Raw genomic sequence first — 22,341 nt, forward strand, 5'->3', positions numbered from 1 at the left:
AATACACATAAATGCACATAAATGCACATAAATGCACACTGCCTTCTTTTGTTCTCTCTCAGTTCCATGTCTCTTTACATCTGTTACTGTATTGGCTTTGCTTCGCTTTAAATGCGTGTTTGACTAATTTCTTCTCCTTCTGTAGACTAATTTTATTTTTGAATTGATCTCCAGACACGTTTTTTCTCCTCCCCCCTTTCTGGAACATCCCCACCCTCTCTTCTCCAACAACCTCTCAGCCTGCTTGCTTCTATAGTAACCCTGTCTTAAGTTGCTGCACATACAAAACACTAGAACTTGTTCTGTTTGTGTAGACACACACGATTGATGCTGTCCCCCTATAAGAAACTCTGCAGTTGTGGAATAGGAAGGTTTTACTCGAGCAGCCAGGAGAGGGTTTTAGTGGGACAGTTTAGTTTGATCTGCATAACAGTGACAATGAATTTGTTGTGTGGGTAAAAACAACAGTAGTTTGTGGATGGACGTCTGTGGGTGTATGACACAGACTAACTGCTTACTTACAATGCAGATGCTAAACTGAAACCAGCTGCATAACTCACATTAAGCTTTTGCTTGTTCTTTGGATCAGAAATACTACATGTTATCATAAATACGTTGGCTACAGTCGAAACTTCACACATGCAGTTATGAGTCTTACAGAGAGTTTAACATGGAAGTCGACCCAAAGAAGAAATTCATTTCAAGCAGGAGGGGCTCGTAGATTTATTTCTTTTATTTTAAGAGTAATTAATTATTACATTAATTATATATATATATTAAACTAAACTTACCAACAGATAATTATTTAAAGGACAGAATCTCCCCGTGCTAACAACCACAACTCATCATGCTTTCTAGCAACAACAGGAGAAAAGTGCCAAAAAATGACATCTTGCATTTACAAACTCTGTAGTAGTGCTAATATTACACACTGATCATTTTGATACATTTGCATAAAACTGTAGCTGCTTTAAAAACAGCAACAAAACAAACAGAAAAATCTATTGAAGATTCTTCAGTTCTCATGATTTTTATTAGACTCTCTGTCCTGATAAATGCATTTAGAGGTGCTGCCTCCTTCATCTGATACAGTGGCTGCACTCATGCATTACTGCCAGAAACAGCAGCAGCCAGTTATCTGCAGGTCTCTCTGTGTGGGTCTCTATTGGTGTGCACATATTACAGGAAAGCCTCGTTCTCTGAGTCAGGAACTGATAAAAGCTCTTATTTCCCACGCTTCAAAACTGAAAACTGAAAGCACCAGATTCCTGTGGCAAAAGAAAAGGTCTGGAATTAAAACTAGTGCATGTAGTAAAACGTATGCATCTCATCTGTTCTCAGTCTCTGTTTTTCCATGAAGTCGTCCTCCACCTTCCTCGTGTTTGTCTCTTAGATGTAATCTCTACCACCGTCCTCCCTCCTGCTCTTTCTCCCCCCTTCGTTCCCCAGTAACCCCACTGCCTCTCCATCTCCGTCGCCTCCTCCACTCACTTCACTGTCAGATTTGTCTCAATGGGATGCTGTTGCCACGGTAACCAGGGTCATTAGGAAAGCTGTATTTATGCTTTCTCACACTGGAGTTGGCAGATCTGGTATAATGAACACACGTGCATGCATGCATGCGCGCACGCACACACACACACACACACACACACACACACACACACACACACACACACACACACACACAGCTGCTTTTATAACACACAGAGAAGAAGAAGGCGAGGTGAAAGATCCACAGACATGTGCCGTTAAAACATTTGTTCAGCAGATCAGAGAATCAATCAAAACACAAAAAGAGGAGAAGAAAACAGCTGATGGTGATTTTAAACACACAAGCTTCAATCTTACATTTTTATCATTTCTGCTCTTCTTCCACCAAAATGAGCCACGTTACATCCGTCTGTTCAATTCAGTTTTATTTATGTGATGCCAAATCATAACAGGAGTCACCACAAAGCGCTCAATATTGTAAGATAAATGTCCCACAATGATAACCCCAACAATCAGACTTTGTACTTCGGTGACAGTAGGAAGGAAAACCTCCCTTTTAACAGGAAAAAGCTCTGGCAGGAGCAGGCTCAGGGAGGGCAGCTGCCATGATGAAGGGAAGGAGACAGAATGAAAACATCCTTCAGCGTTTACATGTTGCTCTTTATTCTTTATTATCTGAGAGTCGTCAAAACTGCATTAGTCTTAATGAGCTGCCGCCTCATTAGGCCTTCAGCAGCTGAAAGAAGCAACACTCCAGGGACCGAATCGGCTTGTTTGTGTTCAGCTGTGGATCTGAGTGGAGCACCAGGTGGTAACGTGTTGCTACCATTCCCATGCTGCACTGCTGCTGCACCGACAGGAAGTACTCCTTGGAAAGAACTCAAGTCAGAGTTCAGAGTAGAAGACCGACTGATGAGCACTCGCTTCAGCAGCTGGAAGACTACATTTCAGAGGACTGAGCCAGCACCCAAATCTGGGTTTGATTAAATGCTCAGAAAATTAACGGCAAATTATTCTTGCCATTTGTCAGAGAAATAATTGGAAGGAGAGAATTTGAGCTCTGGGAAATTAAGGTCTTTTCTTTCATAACATTTAATAAACAAAAAAAAATCACATTTTATTACAAATGTTAATTGTGGAGGCCTTAAATAATAAAACCCCTTTAAAGTATTACTTGTGTGACTGTTTCTCAGCTATTGTGTGTTGGCCTGGTGGGTCGGGGGCGACACACACAAAACTTTCATTACATCACATTTGTTTTTCTAAAGGTCTCAGAGTTGGTTTAAAAAACTACAAAGAGATAAAATGATCCCAGAACATCCCCAAAATTTCCACAGCAACGACCACAAAAAACCAAGCACACAGAGATGCAAAACGTCAGTCAATAACACAATAACATGCTTATCTTCCACCAGCATGTATGGGACATGAAGCTGATTGGACAACTGAGCACAACAGGGAGTAAGATTTGGGTTTAATAGTGCTGGAAGGAAAAAAAAGAGAGATTATTTGTGCTGCGTCTGCCAAACAATCGTGAATATCTTGAGCTAGCACCTGTACTTATTTTGCGGAAACGTGTACTAAACAACTGAATTTAAGAACTTGGTAAAATCCGAGCTTGCCCACAAGGACTTGAGCTTCCTGGAAACTTTATGTTACGACATTCTGAAGGCAAGTAAATGATTCAAAAGCTCGATAAACGAGGTGTAAGAGCATCTTCTGCAGGGACCCTGGAAATGTGCTCACAGTATAGAGGGTGTGAAATGTGTCCACAAACACCATCACTGGCTCAACATGAGCGTTAAAGGGACGTTGTTGTCAGAATCCATTATCTGTAACGATGGCTCACATCATCAGAGAAGCCCCCGGGGGCTGAGGAGGGGGGTGGATGATGGCTTGGATCGGCATCGTGTTTACTGTGCAGTTATGAATCTTAAACACACAAGATGGAGGTAATCTATGTGTTAGTATTCAGATTATGTTATACAGTTAAACTCGGAGCAACAAAGCATCCATAACCAGCCGTCTTTATGCAGATATTAAACTCAGACAGTGCAGAAAGCTCTAAATCAAAGCTGTGAGGCTGGAAATGAAGAAAAACAAAGTTTTGCGTATCTGAAATGGATCTGTCAGAGACAGAGGCGGGAGCTGCTGGCATACCCCGTATGGAGCAGGTGTGGGTAGTTGGATAGGTTAAAATATCTCGTATCCGTCACTTTATGAAGTAACAGCTTTCACATGTTTTCCAAACACGTGAATGTTTCAAATTAAATGTAATCAAAATGTTCTTTTGTGTGACGGAGTCGGTCTGGCAGCTGCTGTAATTAGCCGAACCACCAACGAGGGGAAAAAGGTTTGTGCACTCAGACTGTGGAGGTCCTGCATACTCAGAATGCTTGAAACCTCCAGTAACCACAGGTTTTGCAGAGGTCAGAGGTCAAATGTGATGTGATATCAGCATGCGAACTATAATGTGATACTTCGAGTCCCCATATACCAGTATCATTTCTTACATGTTGCCAGTACAGCAGATAGTTTTAAAGATTAAAGATTTTTCATGAAAGTTTGACCTTATTTGATCTTGAAGAAGAGGTCAGAGGTCAAAAGTGATACTTAGAATCCTCCGTGTCAATTTCTATTTAATGTAAATATAAGTAATATCATTATAAAATATGATTCCTTACTGTCACTTATTATCACTTTGACCTCCAGGTTAATCTATTCAACCTAAAGGAGAGGTCAGAGGTCAAATGTGACATGAGATTTTAAACGGTTACATGGTTCTTTCTGTATGTTGACAACACACAGAACAGTTATAAATATCATAGTTTCTAGTTCTAAGGCCAATAAATCATCAAGTTGGATTTGAAGACGTCGGTTGATGTAACACAAAGATTCCTGCTAACATGACAAACATAATATTTTTCTGATGCTGCTCCAAATGTGAGTTGATCCTTTCAGTCTCTCATCTTAATAACAGAAAGAATGACGATGATGATGAAATGGCTTTTGTTTTTCTCCTTCGTGGAAACCGTACTGCCATTTTCTTTTCATCCATTTGGATGCTGATAAGTTTGAAAGTTTGTGGCTGATGTGTGTGTGATACAACCTTCTGACCAAGTTTGTTAGCATTAGCTGACAACACAGCAGCTAACCCCGTCCTTCTATATGGTCACATCTGGATGTAAATTAGAACATAATAAAATACAGAATTATGTCCTCATAGGGCTGCATCAGGTAAAACTCTGCCAAATCAAACATGTAAGGACACCATCATCATCATCATCATCATCATCATCATCATCATCATCATCATCACTGTTGTGACTGCAGGAATGCAAAGTTGATAAAAGAAATGATTTTTAGGTCATGAATATTAAAACCCATCATTGCAGTAATGCATGTTTATGCGAGGGCAGTTTTATAGCAAGCAGTGTGGATTTACATAATGGGCACATGACTGAGAATCAGCATGGATATGTTCTGTAATATGTGCCAGTGCCCATCATGTGCAGCTGAAAGCTAATAAAGCACAATCTGAATGATTTGTGTTCATATTTGTATGCTACATGCTTTGTTTGCGCTTTCAAAATGAAATGTATGTCTGTATGCTGGTGTGAGCACCAGGGGGAGGCTGAACGATCCGAGCCACGACTCAGTAATATCGATGGTGGATGGATACGTCATAGAAAAGAGAAAAACTAAAGGAAGAAAGAAAAATGGTGATATTCTTGCGGGCGAGTTTTTCATAAACCTTTGGGAGCTCTGTTTGGAATAAACATGTTTCTGTTTACATACAGTCTGAATCTCAACCTTTTCCCATGGTGCTCATCGTGGGAACAAAATGCAGAATGTCTGAAACCAATGAAAAGAGTCTGCTCTCCCAAATCACACTCTCAGGTTCTTCTGTTTCTCCATTTATTTGACAGCAGGAGCAGGAAGTTGGCGGAGAGCTTGAAGTCCTTAAACTTTGGTCTTTGGTTCTGTGCAAATATCTTGAGCTACATGTCTTTTTGCTTCCAAAGAGCTAGACATTTAGTTCAATTTAACTCAAAGTTACACACACACTCATGCTGGCTGTGTTTCCACACAAACTGCTGCTCTTAACTGATCTTAGAGTCAGCGACAGCTTGCCTCACACTCTGCTCTCCATCAGTCTTCCCACCAAGAGGTTTATCAAACAAACTGCAGAGCCTCAGCTTGACAACATGCAGTCTTTGTTAAGCGTGCGGACACTCCTGTGAAATGGAGACACGCTACAGTCCCTAATCGGATTTAAGTCAAGTGTAAAGGATCCGTGCAAACAGGCAGGAAGCTTCATGACTGAACGGTGTTTGAAATAACTTTGTTACATTTTCATTGAGGTTGATTTTTAGGTAAACTGGGCTGGCGCCGCTTGCCCTGTTTGTTCTGCATTTAAAGAAACCAAACAACTGGACGATGAGTATGTGAAGGTCATGTGGTCAGGAAGCAGGAAAACAAATCTAGCAAAGACCGGACACAGGTCCTGAGTGGAGACCAACACATGTCGTAGTTTAGTGTTGCATTTCAGGCAGGAGTGCTGGAGATCTCAAACACATCTGCAGTGCAGCAAAAGCAAACCTGCACAGAAACACACACAGAGCTCCATCATGGACTGACCTCCTCAGAGTGCACACCTCAGTGTTACTGAAGTGTGGGATCATCCTGGCACTGAACAGCACGAAAGGCAGAAACATCCAAAGAAGAGCCTTGAATGTCCTTCAAGAAACCTGGAGAACTGTTCCTGGAGATCACTGCAAGAAATTACAAGAAAGCTGCAGTTAAAGAATAAAGGTGGTTAAACCAGACATTGACGTTTGAGCTTATTGGAATCGTACAAACTCTGTTTTGCTTTTATATACTGGATGTACATAAAAACATTTTCCTAGCAAAATATCAAGTACTTTTACCAGGTACTGTAGATGTGTTTCTCAGTGGGTGTGAGGGCCCCTCCCCCCTCTCCTCTTCCTGCCGGTGTCTGCAGATAAGGAGGATTGTTGGGCTAATATGGGAACGCCTGTGCACACTGCCGCTCAAACAAGCCCGGGGCACTTTCAGTCTGAACACTGTGTAACATTTTCCTCTGGTTACTGAATCGAAGGACATTGAAGGACGTAGGATTTAAGCCTGTTTGCTCGATGTGCCGGCGTTCCACCTTAAAAAACCTCTGATTAATCAGGGCCTGGTCTGAGACCGCCTCCACGTCACTGAATCCTCTTCTCCACAAATGTTTAGCATTTTTTCTTCTTATTTATGTCTTTGTTAAAAAAAACAACCTAATAATTGGCATCGTTAAATGTACGTTTTCCCCTCTGTCACTAGCCACCAACTGACTTGGAAAAGTGCACACACATTTCCACACAGACACTTGAGTGGAGCAGTGCATTAAAGGAGGGCATCTCAAACTTGCATGAAACAAAAGCTTTCTGTAAAGCTAGAAACCATTAGAGAGTAGAAAGAGTGTTTTTGTGGTTGTTTGAGTAAAATGATCCTTAAAGAAAAGCTCTGGCCTGTAGCAGCAGTTGGATGCCAGGACACACGCTCAGTGCGAAGACTGGTGAACTGGCTGGTGTGAGTCAGATCTCAGTTTTCAGTCTGGTCATTTATCTACATGCACATGGGCAACAGTCACATTTCTGCAGGGAGCTGATTTCTTCAGTGTCAGAGAGGTTCTTGTAATTGGGTAAAAGGATGAGGAAAAAGTATCCAGCTGTGTTTCTTCTTAAAGCCAGATGTGTCACAAAGGCTTTCCCTCCTTTGTAAAATTAGTCTCGGTCCATTGGTACATGTTTGTGTGCATGCTGCCTCAGTGTTGGAAACTTAAACAATGGCACATGGACAACATCATCCAGAGTCTCCAAACAAAGCTTACAGACTCATAATGGTCCTCTTTCACAAAGGGTCAAAGTTCACATTAGGAGGCTGGAATTCTGATTCAGTAAAAGGACCAGATGTTACAGTCCCTGATCACGCATTGCTTTAACTGGAGAAAATCTTAAAGGATGGCTGTTAAGAGGAAAGCCCAGAAACTTTACCAGCAGCGCACATCGATGTGCGCCTCGACTTTCGGTCTTTTACCCAGGCTAATCTGCCATTTTTTCTTCCTTGGTTAGGGTTAGCGATTAGAGATCTGATCTAGATTATCATTTTAAAACGTGGGACACATCGTCAGCAGTGGACCTTGGATTCATCGGCTGTTTCGGCCGTTATTGCTAGACACCCTCATCCAAGGAGGCCCTGCCAGGGTTGATCAGGCCCCGGAGTGTCTCTGGTTTATGTTTTTCTTTCTTCTGTTTAGACTCAGTAAAGCGCGGCGTTCACATCTGACAAAGACGATCAAACTGCAGCTGGTATGTTTGTTATTACGGGTGCTGAGTTGCACCACGATGGTGGTTTAATTACTAGTAAAATGATGTAATAGCTTCCAGCTAGTACTCTGCCAGTGTGGACATACGCTGCGTTTTCATTTTCATCCCTCTGATGTCCGTGTAGACTTCATGTGTTTCAGTAACTGTTGTTCTGTGTTTGTTAACCTGATTTCATAGCCCTGCAGAGTAGTTTGCATTTTGCTTTGTCATTTTTATAGACTTTCACTTCCACAGGACAACCCCGTCTCACTATTATGTCTCTGTACGTAATAGTGAGATTGCAGACTGATGCTGCCAAAACAGCAGCATTAGTCTAATTATCTCCAAACTTTATTGGGTTATGGTTCATAATGTTTCAGTTCACATTTAGTTTTCATGACTCACTGTTGTATATTCACCTTGTTTATTATTTTACTTTATTTTATTATTTGTGTAACTTTGATGTTTGTGCATTTTAAAATCCATGCATTCACTTTTTAAATAATCTGTTTTCTCATCATCACATCAGACCAGAGCAGCACCTGCAGCACATCTTTCACTCTTTCCCTGCTCAACTCGTCTCAGCTCTTTTAAGATGAGAAACACGGCCTCAGACTTGGAGGTGCCGATTCTCCCCCGACTCACTTCACTGGGATGCAAACCCTTCACAGCTCAATGAAGATGAAGCCAACAGGACCACAGGAAACAGTGATGAGATGCTGAGACTGTTAAATCTGACATCCTTGGCTATTTCTAGAAACCCTGTCCATAAATGGTTTGAACAGAGTCAAAGGGCAGTGAGTCTGACATACAGCTGCCCATGAAAACCAAGCTCTTGCTGGATCGTTTCAATATCCACGTCTATGAATAGCCTGAATATCAGCTTTTATGTGAAGCCCAAGCTGACCTTAGCAAACCGAACCATCAAGCTATCTGATGATAAAATGCTTTTGTGAGTTGAGGAGCTGCTGGTTTCGATGCTGTTTAAAGACTTGTTGTTTCCTCCCGTCTGTTACAAACAGGCTCCATCAGTCAGGCCGACAACAAGGAACAGATGTTGTGTAGGAGGAACGTTGTGGATTATTGCTGCTCCGGCAGAAGCATCAGTGAAATGCCTGGAAGCTAAAATGGAAATGTTTGAATCATGAATCATAATTAAGAGTGTTTCAAGGAAACGCTGGAGGTTTTCAGTGGGTTGGAGCTCTGTGGAGACTCCACTCAATGTTGAACACAACAGATGTGATTTTGCTGTGAGAATGTGAGCTGAGGTGTTCGTGTGAACAAAGGTTGGACAAAGTGCGTCTGCGTTGTTTGACGGGACGTGTAAATGTGCACGTTTTTAAATTCTTAGATGTCTGTTCTTCAAAAAAATAAAAAAATGCAGTAACCAAGAAAAAAATGTCACGTTTACTGAAATCCCAGCTCGATTTAAACGTTGATCATAATAATCACGACTGAGTGTAATTTGAGTATAATGACTGAAAACAAGCTGGACGGTGTCCACTGAAGCCTGGCCCAGTTTCAGATGCTAGCTGTGTTTCAATCACAGGTCATTTTGCTCCTTGATTATTTAATGATTGCAGCGATTATGATTCCATTTTTAAAGCTTTGAGTCTGGCTCATCGTCACAGGTGTGAGCTGGGAGGACTTTTTAAAAGTTTCAATTACTTTTTATTTTATAATAATAAAGCTGAGATGTGGGGTTGCTATAGAGACACAGACCTACGGTCACCATGTTTGGATGCTCGATGTCAGTCTGTAAAAATATATTAAAAACGCTTGAAATAAATAAGAAACTCGGTGTAAGACAGGCCTCTCTGGTGATTGGAAGTGTTTTGTCACTTCCTTCTTCTCTTTGGCCGAGTTATCTGTGTGAGCAGGAAGCAGCTGGTCATTACTGATGTTTTAAGTTCTGTGTTAAATAAAGATTTTTTTCTTATGACAACCTGTCAGAAAACATTAATATCACTTAATTTTCAGCAGCACCAGTCTTAGTACCATCCTCCCCCTGCTAGCAGCTTCACTGGTTTACCATCACCTCGTTTTAATGGTGGTTGTTCTGCTTTGCTGAACAAAAATAATGGGCTGAATCTGTGTGAGGACGCCGGAGCAACGATTCTCAAAGTTCAGATTCAACTTTGTGTCTGACTTTTCACAGCCCGCTTGGTTAGGTTGGTTAGTGTTGGTTAGGTTTGGTTAGTGTTGTTGCAAAGACATTCTTAATCGCAGTCGTTTTATGGAAGCATTCAAAAGAATGTGTTTGCTTTTTCTGCTCATAAATGTATGTGTAGAAATTAGAGACCTGTCCAAAAACAGGTGGATGCAGACTGACCACAGAGGCTGAGCATGCCGCGGCAGCAGCCCTCCTCTAAATGAAGTCAGTTCTCCACTGAGGGCCTCTTTGTAGTTTCCACTAATCTTCAGGTCTATTCTTCAAACCTCAGCTTGACTGCTATTAGACTCTGAAAGTCCAGATAACTGAAAGAGGTGAGAAAGAGAAATCAGAGTGCCATTCACTCCTTTTTTCATCTTCTTTGTCACCCATCCCCCATTTTCTCTCTTTCTACTCCTCATTTTTCTTGCAGTTTGTCCTGATTTCATCCTCCATCTCCTCTTTCTTCCTCTCTGACCGCTCCCGTCTCCTCCTGCTGCTCTCTCTCTCTCCCTCGGGTATGATTATAGTATCTCTGCTTTCCCCTCGGCGTGCTCTGAAATGAAAAATGGATCCCTCACACATCTCTCTCTCCTGTTTGTGTGTTCATGCGCTATAGAGACCGGGTGGGTGAAAAAGATAAATGACAGGAAAATGTGTTCATGTGGAACTAGTTCTGTGTGCATGCTGATAGATGTGGTGGAAGTGTGTGTTGATGGCATCAGTAAATAGTTAATGAGCAGAGAGAAGAAACGTGTTGAAGCCCCAGGAGCTGCTGATGCAAACGGAAACACTGAAAACACGGCAACAACAATACAGAACAATAAAAGGAGTCACCGGCGGCTCCACGTGCCACGACGATCAGAGCAGCTTAAAGCTGATGGCAGTCATTTTACTCAAAAGCCCAGCAGGCCTGTAAAGTCTCAGCGCACCGTCTGCTTCAGTGGCAGCTTTTACTCGTCTCTACTTTCGCTCTAATCAGTTCTGCTGCCTGTTTGCACGTCAAGTCCCATTTCAGACTTGGCTGTGACGGCCGTTTGTGTCAGCCGGTGCTAAACGTTGAGCCCAAGTGCAGGAATAATAGAGTCCAGTCATCTTTTTAAAGGTTTGTGTTCTTCACATGCCTAAAACTGCACTCTTCATGCTGAGCTTCCTGTGATGGTTTTAGGGTTGGTGTTTTGTTAATTTGGTGTTATGGTACTATCACGTCATTAAGATAAGATGGGGCCTTTTATGTGAGCAGAAGGATTGTAAACCCGATTCTGTTTATGGGAGAACACATTTGTTTTTCTCGACAAACTGAACCTGCTGCGCCTATTAATTAAAAAGGAACACATCATGTGTTCTTTGTTAATATTGGCTGAAGAAGTCGGGAGCCAAACAGCAAAGGAGTCTCCCCCACAGGGTTAAAAAGGATGATTTTAGGAATGCTTTCCACTTGTTGAATACAATCAATAATCCATCTTAAACACAACAGGCTTCTGATGGAGATTCATCCAGCTGAACTGAAAGCTCCATCGGATGTCGGGGTTCTCTCACGGGAAAAGTAGAAGGGCTGTTTCCAACAAAAGGCAACAGTCAGCTCTTTTCTCTCATTCAATTATTAATTTCACACTCCACTTAGCTGTGATTTCTGTCTGCCTAATGTGGCAGAGCCCAGTCGGGACGAGTATTGTCATCGTCCTGTAGCCACACGTGCACGCCGCCGTAATGAGCCGGAGCGCGGCAGGGGGGGGGGGAGGTTGTTTTGAGTGCTGTAATTATCATGGACAAGAAAATCACACACTCAGAGTCAACTTCCACATCCACACAAACAAACACAGTGACGCCAGCGTGCTCATCAGCCGTGCCATCAGTGGTGACAGCTAAGACGCGCACGCCGCTCACGCACACGCAGCTCAACTTAAAAACCAAAAAGCAACTGTTTAAATATAAAATCTGCAACGTGAAATAATTAAATAGAAACATTCTGCCTTAAAACTTCATTACTTTATTTAAATGTGAAACATTCAGAGTCATATAAAAGGACTTAATGGTGCTCTTCAAAAAAGTCCAAATCGCTCAGTTATTTTCCAACAAGCGTTAAAACACAGGACACTTAAACATGAGCTCATAGCCTTTGTACAACACACTAAAGAGCAAATGTTTGTGTCCCATATGCACACACACACACACACACACACACACACACACACACACACACACACACACACACACACACAGAAATGTTTTTAGTCAGTGCAGAGATTCCAGGCAGGCGTGTTTAATGGGAGATGAAACACACAATAACAGAGAGCCTGATAGATGATTGTGATTATTGACTGGATATTGACCATCTCAAGCCTCATGTTCACTGACAAACACGTACAGATGCGCGCACACACACACACACACACACACACACACACACACACACACACACACACACACTGCCAGACAACCTGCAGAGGGCATGTAATGCATAACAATTAGCTCTGAAACAAAGGCAGGGAGGAGGAGGAGTGTGTGTCTGTGTGTCTGTGTGGGTCCATGCATGTATTCATGAGCTGGTGTGTCTCACCTGGAAGTAGCAGGTTAGGCTGTACGTTTAGTTGCTTCCTGCATGTGTGTCTCCAGGCATTAGTTTGATGAGTGTGTGTCTGCACACATTAATCTGATGAGTGTTGACTCCAGCACGCCTGAGCAGCTAATAGATACAGTGCATTAATTATTACAGCACATACCTGTAGAAACACTGAACATTCTCATAAATAATTACCTGCATGTTCATTTCTAAGCAGGTGTTTCCTTTAATATCTTCCCCCGAGTGACGGCTGCACACCCTCTGTTCTGCTTACAGCTGTATTACTTATGCTAATGTGTGCAGCTCATTGCGTAAATGCTTGTCACGAGCTGTTGATTGAGGCGGGAGCCAACTAGAGGTGAGCGGCTAGCTTGTAAATTGGCGTCTGTTCTGCCTTAAGTGTGCAAAACACTGTGTGGGTTTCATTTGACAGTTTGTGTGCTGTAACATGTGGCACTACACCTGAAGTCTGGACGTGGAGCAGGTCCCATCATAATGTCCACCATGAGGTTACTTAGTGGTAATGTTTTCACCAGGGCTAAAAATGCTAACAGGAACGATGCTGCACTTTGTGACATCACATAAAAACAGGTTTTCTGCTATTTTATATTTTTGTGCAAAATGCTACAACAGCCATGTTTGCACATCTTCCTGCTGCTGATTGCTCACTAAACGGGAGATAATTGTCTGATAATCATTTAAAACAGCATCAATAAGCAGAAATGCTTCATGAATGAACTCAGTGTAAAGCTCATGGTTCACTGTGAACAGATCGCCAGCCCCTCCCAGGGCTAACACAGAGAGGGCACCATTCATGCTCACGCCCATGACTGAGTACTGTGAGCCAGAGAGAACCCACACAGCCGGCCCGTGGATTCAAACCCAGGACCGTCCTGCTGTGAGGCAGCAGAGGCGCTTTTCTGATGTCATCTGAGCCTTTTGGTTCAGTTTGTAACGTTGAGGGTGGCGTCTTCCTAACACTGCATGAATAGCTTAAAATGACTGAAGGCTACCCTCAGAGTACAGGATAGGAGTACTGCATGTTGTTCCCGAACAATAACTTGAAAAAATACCAGTTATGAATAATTCCAAAAGTAATTAAACTGTAATTAATTGAGTAAAAATACACAGATGGAGAAAAAATGTTTAGTGCAGGTGAAGATGTTGAGTTTCAGATGTTGAAAGGTGAGAAAACTGATTTGTGATAGAAAAGCTGAACACAGACAGGAGCGACGTCCTGTTTGTGAGACGCCTCCTTTTCTGATCCAGACCAAAACAAAAACCGGGAGAAGTGTTTGATCACAGCTCTCCAACAGCGACACCAAAAATCCACAAAGATCCTCAGCGGAGCAGAAGCTCCTGTTTTAAGCTCAGCTTGTCAGAAAGATTCTGTCGAACATGGCTATAAATCTGTAAAGTGCCAGAGCACAAAGGCAAAACAGTGGTTTGCCATCATCTTAGTGACGTCTATTCGACTCATTTCCAGCACATCATAGCGCTCCGGGTACTCCGACTTGCTCCCACAGTCCAAAGACATGCAGTCAGGTTGGAGTAAATGTGACTGTGAATGTTTGTCTGTGGCTCTGTGTCAGCCCTGAGACGCTACCTGACTAAGGTGTGCCCCCAGCCCCAGACAGGCTCCGCCCCCACACGACCCTGAATTGAATAAGCAGAAGAAAATGAATAGATGGATGTAATGCTCCTTAGTCTGCTCCTTTAGTGCAGCCCTCAGTTCAGCCTCTCTTCTTCTCTTCTTTTGTTTGGCTGCTCCTCACAAACAGCAGGTGGGTGGAGCTTCTTACACCACCTCACGATGACATCACACAGAGCAAAAAGCAGAAGTGTTTCAAGCAGTCAGACAGAGTACTTCTACACACACTGACCGCATCATTATTACAAATGCATAAAATCAGCAACAACAGAGGTGTGCATTAGACCCTGATTGTGTTTGTGCGCCTTTTATTTTATAGCCTTTATAAAATAACAGGCGGAAAAATGAAATATTTGAGTGGTTTTTAAACACAGTGCAGCCAATGAGGAATGTTACACCTAAACTGTGGAAAACCCTTCAGAAACATTAAATCTCTCCATGTGTTAGACAAGAAAAGAAAAAAAAGGAATTTTGTCTCTTTTTCTGTTCCTGGACAAACTCCAGGGCGTCTCTGTGACCTCACTGACCATCAGTCTGTGTCTTTCTCTCTCTTAGCAGAAAGGCTGGAGTAGCTCCCTGCGGCCGATGGACAGACACGGAAACGTAAAGGTAGATCTCACTGCTGCCATCCGTCAGCTTCCAGTGATCCTCCTCCGTGTCTGACTTCTCTTCCTCTTTGCCTGCTGTCCCGCTTCCCTCCATCCGCCTTCTATCTGTCATCTTTAATACGGTTCCACTCCCATAAAGCTGATGACAGATAGAGAATATTTCCTCCCACTCTGCCGCCTACACAGTTTTTAATAACTGATTTATCGGAGGAAGGTCTGATAACTGTGCGCCAGCTCTCTGAGCAACCAGAAGCTCTCTTTCATGTTTCCACATCTACATTTTATGCTTTCTGTATTCACTGCCTCCATGTTTCAACACCTTCCTTTACTCTAACAATACAGCTTCCACCTCTGATTCCAAAACCTTTAATCTCACAGGAACAACATTTTAAATAAAAAGCCTTCAGTAGAATATTACACAGTGACAGGTGGAAAGACTTGGCTTGGAATATTTTATTAAAGAATAAATAAGCGGAGTGTTTTCTTCAGTTTTCTGTTGGGCTCTGTCACTGTTTCTCTTTAATAAGATCAGAGAGGTTCAAAGTTCAGTAAGTGACCGAGCAGCAGTCATTCTAAACAGAACCCACCAAGAAAGTTCCCACCTCGTCCCCTCACAGCTCGGGTCCTCTACCAGAGGCCTGGGAGCTTGAGGGTCCTGCAGTATCTTAGCTGTTCCCAGGACTGCGCTCTTCTGGACAGAGATCTCCGAGGTTGTTCCCGGGATCTGCTGGAGCCACTCGCCTAGCTTGGGAGTCACCGCACCGAGTGCTCCGATTACCACGGGGACCACCGTCACCTTCACCCTCCACATTTTTCTCGAGCTCTTCTCTGAGCTCTTGGTATTTCTCGTGTTCCTTCTTCCTGATGTTGCTGTCATTGCGAACCGCTACATCAACTACAGCCGTCTTCTTCTGTTTGTCTGCCGCCACTATGTCCGGTTGGTTAGCCACCATTTTGTCCGTCTGTATCTGGAAGTCCCACAGGATCTTAGCTCGGTCACTCTCCATCACCTCCTGAGGTCAAAGTCTCCCACTTTGACCTCAGGACTTCCAGGTTATACTCGGCACAGATGTTTCTGTACACCGGCCACTTGGTTATGGCGTTCCATGTATGCCTTGCCTGCTAGCATCTTGCACCCTGCTGCTATGTGCTGGATTGTCTCAGGGCATCTTTACACAGGCTGGGGTCCTGCCTGGTGTGATAGACCCCAGCCTCTATGGATCTGTGCTCAGAGGTTATATATACACATATATATGAAGCATAGTGAAAAACACCACAACATTAAACACATCCAGTATTAGTGAGCTTTTAACAAAGATAAGCATCAGATTAGATGTTGATTCTTCATACAAGAAAATAGTTTAACACAACTCAAAGAATAAAAAGATCCTGCTTGAATTAAATAAAGTAGAATTTATTCTTTTCTTTTTTCCTCCTTGTTTTAAATGTGTTTTTGTTTATTGATTTTAATCCAAATCCATGTCCATGAGTTTGGCTAAAGGCTGTCTGAGTTCTTTTTCATCAGGCTCTGTGTGCAGACTTCCCTCAGGACAAAATCAGAGCTGGAGCAGATTTCCAGCTGTGTCTATCGTAAATGTCTCCATCTTCTATTATATGCAACACTTCCTCCTACAAAATACAATAATCGTCCAACTATAATCAAGTGACTACTCCTTTTTCCTGATTTCTGTCATTTTCTGATTTTATTTTGAAAAGTTTTATTAAAAATGTATTTAGGGAAAAAACGTTTGTTAGACTCACAAAGCTTTTAAAAACCAAACGGATTCATTCAGGTAACCCACAGAGACCCCGGCGTGCTCTATCCTGGTTATTAGTCGACCTTGAAACCTTTTTCCGGTGCTCGACCGCCACCATTTTACTTAATCAGATTCCTCAAACACCTGATTTCTAAATTCGATTCATTAATCACAGCTTTTGTTCGTCTGACTCATTATTCCTTTTGCGGTTGGTCCTGGTTTGTCGGGAGCTTTTCTGACTCATCACCATGCTTCCACTTTCATTGTCAGGAAACGTGAATATGAAATATTAGACTCTGCTATTTTATATTCAGCACGAGGTTTCAAAAACTCATCATATACGAACATCTGCTGTTGATATTAGAGGTGAATCCTAATAACTAAACGGCACAAAAATGACAGACTTGTATTTCTGAAAGTAGATTGTTGTTGTATTTACTGCACCGCCCCACAGATGATCAGCTTTTCCTGCTGGTCTCATTACTGCACATAAAGATATTTCACTGCTTTGCAGGCAGACTTTTCCCTTTAGCACCACAAACAGCAGAATAACAACATTTCTCCTCCCTGCTCTTCAAATATAAGAGCAGATAAATCAAACCAGCATCCTTCTGGTTTGTCTGTTCAGTCACACTTTACTCTTTTAGTGTTTCCTCATTCAGATCTGTTTGTAACAGAATCTCATGATGCTTTTACAGTTTGTTCTTTGAAGACTGAAGCTGTCGGTCTGGGTTAAACTTCTCTTGTATCTGCAGCTGCTGGAACTCTAAACTTCAGCTGCAGCTCAGAAAGCAGTGTGACATCAGACACTATTGACATAGACAACCATTCTACCCTCCAGGAAGGCGTTCATTGTGTAACAATCACTTATAAATGGGCTGTGACTGACCCACAGACACTCAGTGGGCGACAGAGGCTGACATTCTTATAAAGGTTTCCGTCCTGCTGTAAGTGCAAAGTGCTGCAGCTGTGGTGCTTTGAATGACCTCTGTAGATCAGCAGCGACCCAAACGTCTGTGATATGATGCTAAATTATTGTGTCTGCACACATTTCATCACCGTCTCTGATTTTTGTTTTCCTTGTGAACTTAATTTATTCTGCATGCGTTCATTGTCTGCATATAAATGAAGCTGGATAAACCTGCATTCTTCTTTAGCTCAGAGGAAGAAGACCCTCTCAGCTGCCGCTAGACCGATCACAAAACTCCCAGGAGCCTTTGAGCCAGTCTGGGCTGGGGTGCAAAAGTCACAGGAGGAAAGGTAAACAGTTTATCAGATATTAGACACATGCAAGAGCACAGACCGTGTCAGTGCTTTACCTGCTTCTTTCACAGGTGCTTCCTCCTGTCTTTGAAGTTTTGTGTTTCTGTCAGACACAAATCCTTTTTCCTTTCTTCCCGTCTTTTTCCGTCTCATCCTCACTTCTCTTCCTCACTTTTAGCCCAAACCACACTTAATGCTCGCCCTTTCACCGTTCCCATATTCTTGCCTCATTACATCTCAGCTAATCTTTTCATCCTTTTCTTTTCGTTCTGCCTCATTTAAGCTAATGTTGCAGCTCCCGCTTGTGATATTTTATCTGTCTGGTCTTTCTCCCTCATTTCTTTAAACTTTTCATCTCTCTCGCTCTTAGCATCAAATATTCGTGTCATTGCTGCAGTTCAGCCATCTTTTCTGATGTAACTGCAGCGTTTTAATATCCGTGCCTCTGTTTCACTATCACTCACGTCACCTGCCTCCTTTCAAGTCTGCTCACTTCAGTTACTCGAGCAAACAGTTGCTGATGAAAACACATGTATGCAATATTGTGCAATATTACTATGAAAAACATACAGTCACCTGTGAGCCACACATGATGACGGTGGGGAAAAAGAAAAGACCATCAGTAGGTAACATTTCAGACAACTGCAAAGTGAAAGCAAGGCAATCGAAAGGTCCCACAGCCAGTGAACGCATCTACTGCCACTTGGTCCTTTCATATCAGTCAGTTAGCCCGGATTAGACTCTAAATCAGCCACCACAGCAGGACTTAGTGAAGGCCAGTATCATGGTTTGATTCAAAACCTTGTGACCGGGAGGGGTGGGGTCATCTGCTGCGACCGGTTGGGGTGAGAGAAGGAAGACAGGATAAAAGACTTATAAATGTAATGCAGCTGTTATTGAGGGCGGAGAGGTGATTTGTGTTTGTGAGCAAAATCTCCAGCAGATAGAAAAGACAGTGCAGGTCTGATGTGGACGAAAATGTTGGTGAGCAACAGATCACAGGTGCAAATAGTCTGTAAATGCTGGGAGTCTGGGTTTATGGTGTTCTACAAAAAGGTGAGATTTCCAGTTCTCTGTAGAGCTTCTGAAGGTCAGCTGAGTAAATCTGAGAAAAAGCAAAGCCTGAAATGTGAAGGCAGCGTTTGGCTTCAGATGGACTGCTACTTTGTGTGATAGCAGGACGTCTGAACTCTTCATCATGTTAGACGCCACCTCTGAAGGTTGTAGCTCAAAGCTGCTCCTTTGATTTCGCTGACCTGATCATGCACCACCAATCTGGGACTCTCCACCGTTTGACCCTAGAACTGAAGAAGCTTCTCGGATGAGAGGTGAAACGTTTTCAAGCAACTTAAAGAAGTCCGGGTGCTTTTCTTTCCAAGCTCCTTAGAAAACATTCTCAGGTTCACAGTTGGAAGAGTAAGACAAAGACAAAATGAAAGGTTGGAGCTAGAAGTGACCAAAAGGATAGGACTGTGTAACCCAGTTAACATTTATTTCTGCTATAAAGTCAATCATTCTAATATTAGAGTCTAATGAGGAAGGGCAGTTTTTAACACGTCTACGTGAGTTACACTTTTCACATCTTTCTGCTGTACATGATAAGCCTGGGTTAGCAATAAGCACCCCAAATTATAACTACTTGTTTGGATACAGTTTGTTTGGACGTGGTTCCATGTGGGACATCTTCAAATCATCACAAAATATTATAACGTGTAAATTTCAGTTTGTCCAAAGAGTTTCAGTTTAAACTCGGCTCCCTCCGTCATCTGTGCTCCTGAATCTCCTGCGCCTCCTCCTCAGGTACGTTGGTGTGCGGTAACGGGACGGTCAGCTCCTCCGTCTCTTCTGTTGCCATGGTGGCGATCCCTGACTGTGTTGACAATGCAACGCAGACTGACATCAGTTTCCAGAACACTCTGACCCTGGGGAGAAGCAGAGGTCACCATCACCACCACCACCATGGTGAGGGAGGCTCCTCCTCTCCCCCACCACCTCCTCCATCACCTCCCCTCCCTCACCTGGCAGTGCCGTATGAGATCAATGAGTTGTACGTTCTGACTCGTGGTCATTTCTTCACACTAAAACAACATTGATTTAAAACTTTCCACAAATGTCTCAAACACTGGACACGATGGTGATCGGTTCCTCTGTCTCCCACCTCTCTGTCTCCAGCTGTGTGTTTGAATACAACGACCCCAATGACTACTTTGATGTATCCAACCACGAGGTGGACAGGCAGGATGACCTGGAATATGAGGTGAGAAAGCTTCAGCTGCATTTCCAACAACCAAATGACACAAAATGAAAATGTTCCAAAAATTCCTTCGGCAGTTTTTCCCATTCACTAACACAATGGTTGTCAACCTTTTTTAAGCACTGGACCTTATCCTGAGAGGAACCGCCACATACCCAGAGGCAAATTTCTGACTCCATGAAAAATACATGCACAAAGCCACATGCAAGTCACTTATCCTGATGAATACGTCTGGAATATAAAGCAGGGCTCCCAGCTGTGGTTCATCATGTCAGCTCAGAGCAAAGACTCAATTTTCATGCATTTTCAATCACGTGTCTCCCCTGTGAAAGCAAGACAGAAGATACCATTCACTGTTTCACTGCATGTGAAGGATATCCAGAATAAGACTGAAACACATTGAAAAGCCTGGCTGTGTTCACATTTTAATTTGATCCATATGAGCCACACAGTGGATGGATTTGACTGCAGCGTAGGAGACGGTAGTTTACGTCTCCGAGACAAATCTTTGTTCGTTGGTCTGGAGATAATTTTGCACACTGATGCATATTAAGACTTAAAGTAGCACACTCTCTATTTGAGTCCAAACTAAACTGTCTACTGCGCTCACTCTGCATGCACCTTTGTGGGCGACATTTCCATCGATCCACATTTTCTGTTGCTCATCCAGGACGGGTTTCAGCAGTCGCCTCCAGCTCTTCTGGTGGGACACCGAGCTGCTCCCATCCCTGTCCAGTGTGCCTTTGAGCCTCCTCCCTGCTGACCTCAGCCTCACATGACTGCGGTGTAGTTCATTAGTACTCTGATACTAGTCTGTTTTTAATTTATGAAATTAACTTGTGTAGAATATTTATCAGTATCAGATTTAGTATTTTTGCATTGTCCTTTTCTCATGGTGGAACCAGTTAAATGATCGTTCTTTTAAAGGGAGCACGATAAAAGACGAGGAAGATGTCAGAGACGAAAAAAAATCACTTGAAGTAAAAAATATAAGAATTGAGACATTTATACCTGTGCAGCAAAAATCAGGCCATCGAGAGCGGGACTGAAACAAAATGACTTATTTTGTGAGTAAAGGTCAGATCCGTCACATTTTTGGTGTATAAATATCTAAGGGGCCGCTGTTTTAGGCTGAATGGACGCTTTTCTTTGTTTCTGCTGCACTGGTTTGACTGTTTCCTCAGACAAATGACAGTTTGGTCATTAGAGAGGTCAGCAAAGTGGAAACGTCTTTTCCAGCTGGTATATCAGAGACTTCCTCTGTCATTCAGTTCTTCAAATTACAATCGTTAGATAGCGTGCCCCCCCTACTTACATCCTTATCTCCAGATTTAATTGCCTTCCTTGAATTTCATCCTTCATTTCCTTCCTAAATCACCTTCTCCTGTCTGTCCATTTCCTCTGTTGATGCCCTCCAGCTAAAACCAGTGAGGTGATTGCTGGATATATGATGGTCTTAACTGGTCTTTACAAGCCTCATCTTATTATTGATGGTTTGCGGTGGTCTTTGAAGAGCGCTCACTTGCTCTGTCTGCTCAGTTTTATCCTTCAATAAGGTTTCTGTTCAAAGTCAGTTTGATCAGACATTTTAATCGTTTTTATCCCATTTTTCTGACCTCATTATCGTTCCTAACCTTTTTATTTGCCCTCTTGTTCCCCTCACAAACATGGATGCTCTCACCCTTCAACATATTTGTCACGTATCAATTATTAGCAAGTTTTGGGTGTCAGCGTATGAAATACAGTGAAAGAACAGAGCAGATAGCACAAACTTTATCTGATCAGGTCTGCGTGAAGTTTCAGGTTATGGGTCAGTAACTTTAGAAAAGCATTTGGGTCTCTGTTAGAGTGGATGGACCTCAACAGTATTTCAAATGTTCAGATACAAAGAGCAGTGAGATTTTTCACAAGCAAGTCATGTTGGACCGTTTCAGCTTTACACTGAGCTGTAAAGGAGACGGGAGCCACTCAGATAATATTCATGATAATAACTGCTTCACACTTGCAGAATCAACAAACAAACAAAGCTACATGAAGAGCTGCGAGGCTCACCAGGAAGCATCTAACTGTTACCTGTGTTTCCTGCAGGAGGTGGAGCTGTACAAGTCCAGCCAGCAGGAGAAGCTGGGACTGACGGTCTGCTACAGGACGGATGATGAGGAGGATCTTGGCATTTATGTTGGGGAGGTAACAGGAGACAGGAACCTATCTTCTTTTAGCCCTTTATTTGA

At 42.7% G+C, this 22,341-nt stretch overlaps 2 protein-coding genes across 4 annotated transcripts in view; both read left to right on the top strand.

Annotated features, from left to right (window-relative positions):
• Nucleotides 1–22,341, top strand: part of LOC120728121 (neural cell adhesion molecule L1.1-like) — a 589,469-nt gene that overhangs the window by 376,657 nt on the left and 190,471 nt on the right. The window lies entirely within an intron of this gene.
• LOC120728123 (PDZ domain-containing protein 4-like) overlaps nucleotides 1–22,341 on the top strand; it is a 51,714-nt gene that overhangs the window by 15,188 nt on the left and 14,185 nt on the right. For 2 of the 3 annotated variants that reach the window (XM_040022864.1, XM_040022866.1), the window contains exons 3-7: nucleotides 14,784–14,837; nucleotides 17,751–17,853; nucleotides 19,657–19,903; nucleotides 20,029–20,113; nucleotides 22,199–22,297. In XM_040022864.1, the coding sequence (XP_039878798.1) occupies nucleotides 14,784–14,837; nucleotides 17,751–17,853; nucleotides 19,657–19,903; nucleotides 20,029–20,113; nucleotides 22,199–22,297 (588 nt within the window). The remainder of the gene's footprint in view (nucleotides 1–14,783; nucleotides 14,838–17,750; nucleotides 17,854–19,656; nucleotides 19,904–20,028; nucleotides 20,114–22,198; nucleotides 22,298–22,341) is intronic. The other variant, XM_040022865.1, reaches the window with a different exon arrangement.

Source organism: Simochromis diagramma, unplaced genomic scaffold (genome assembly GCF_900408965.1).
Source record: "Simochromis diagramma unplaced genomic scaffold, fSimDia1.1 OVJJ01000308.1, whole genome shotgun sequence".
Lineage (NCBI taxonomy): Eukaryota > Metazoa > Chordata > Actinopteri > Cichliformes > Cichlidae > Simochromis > Simochromis diagramma.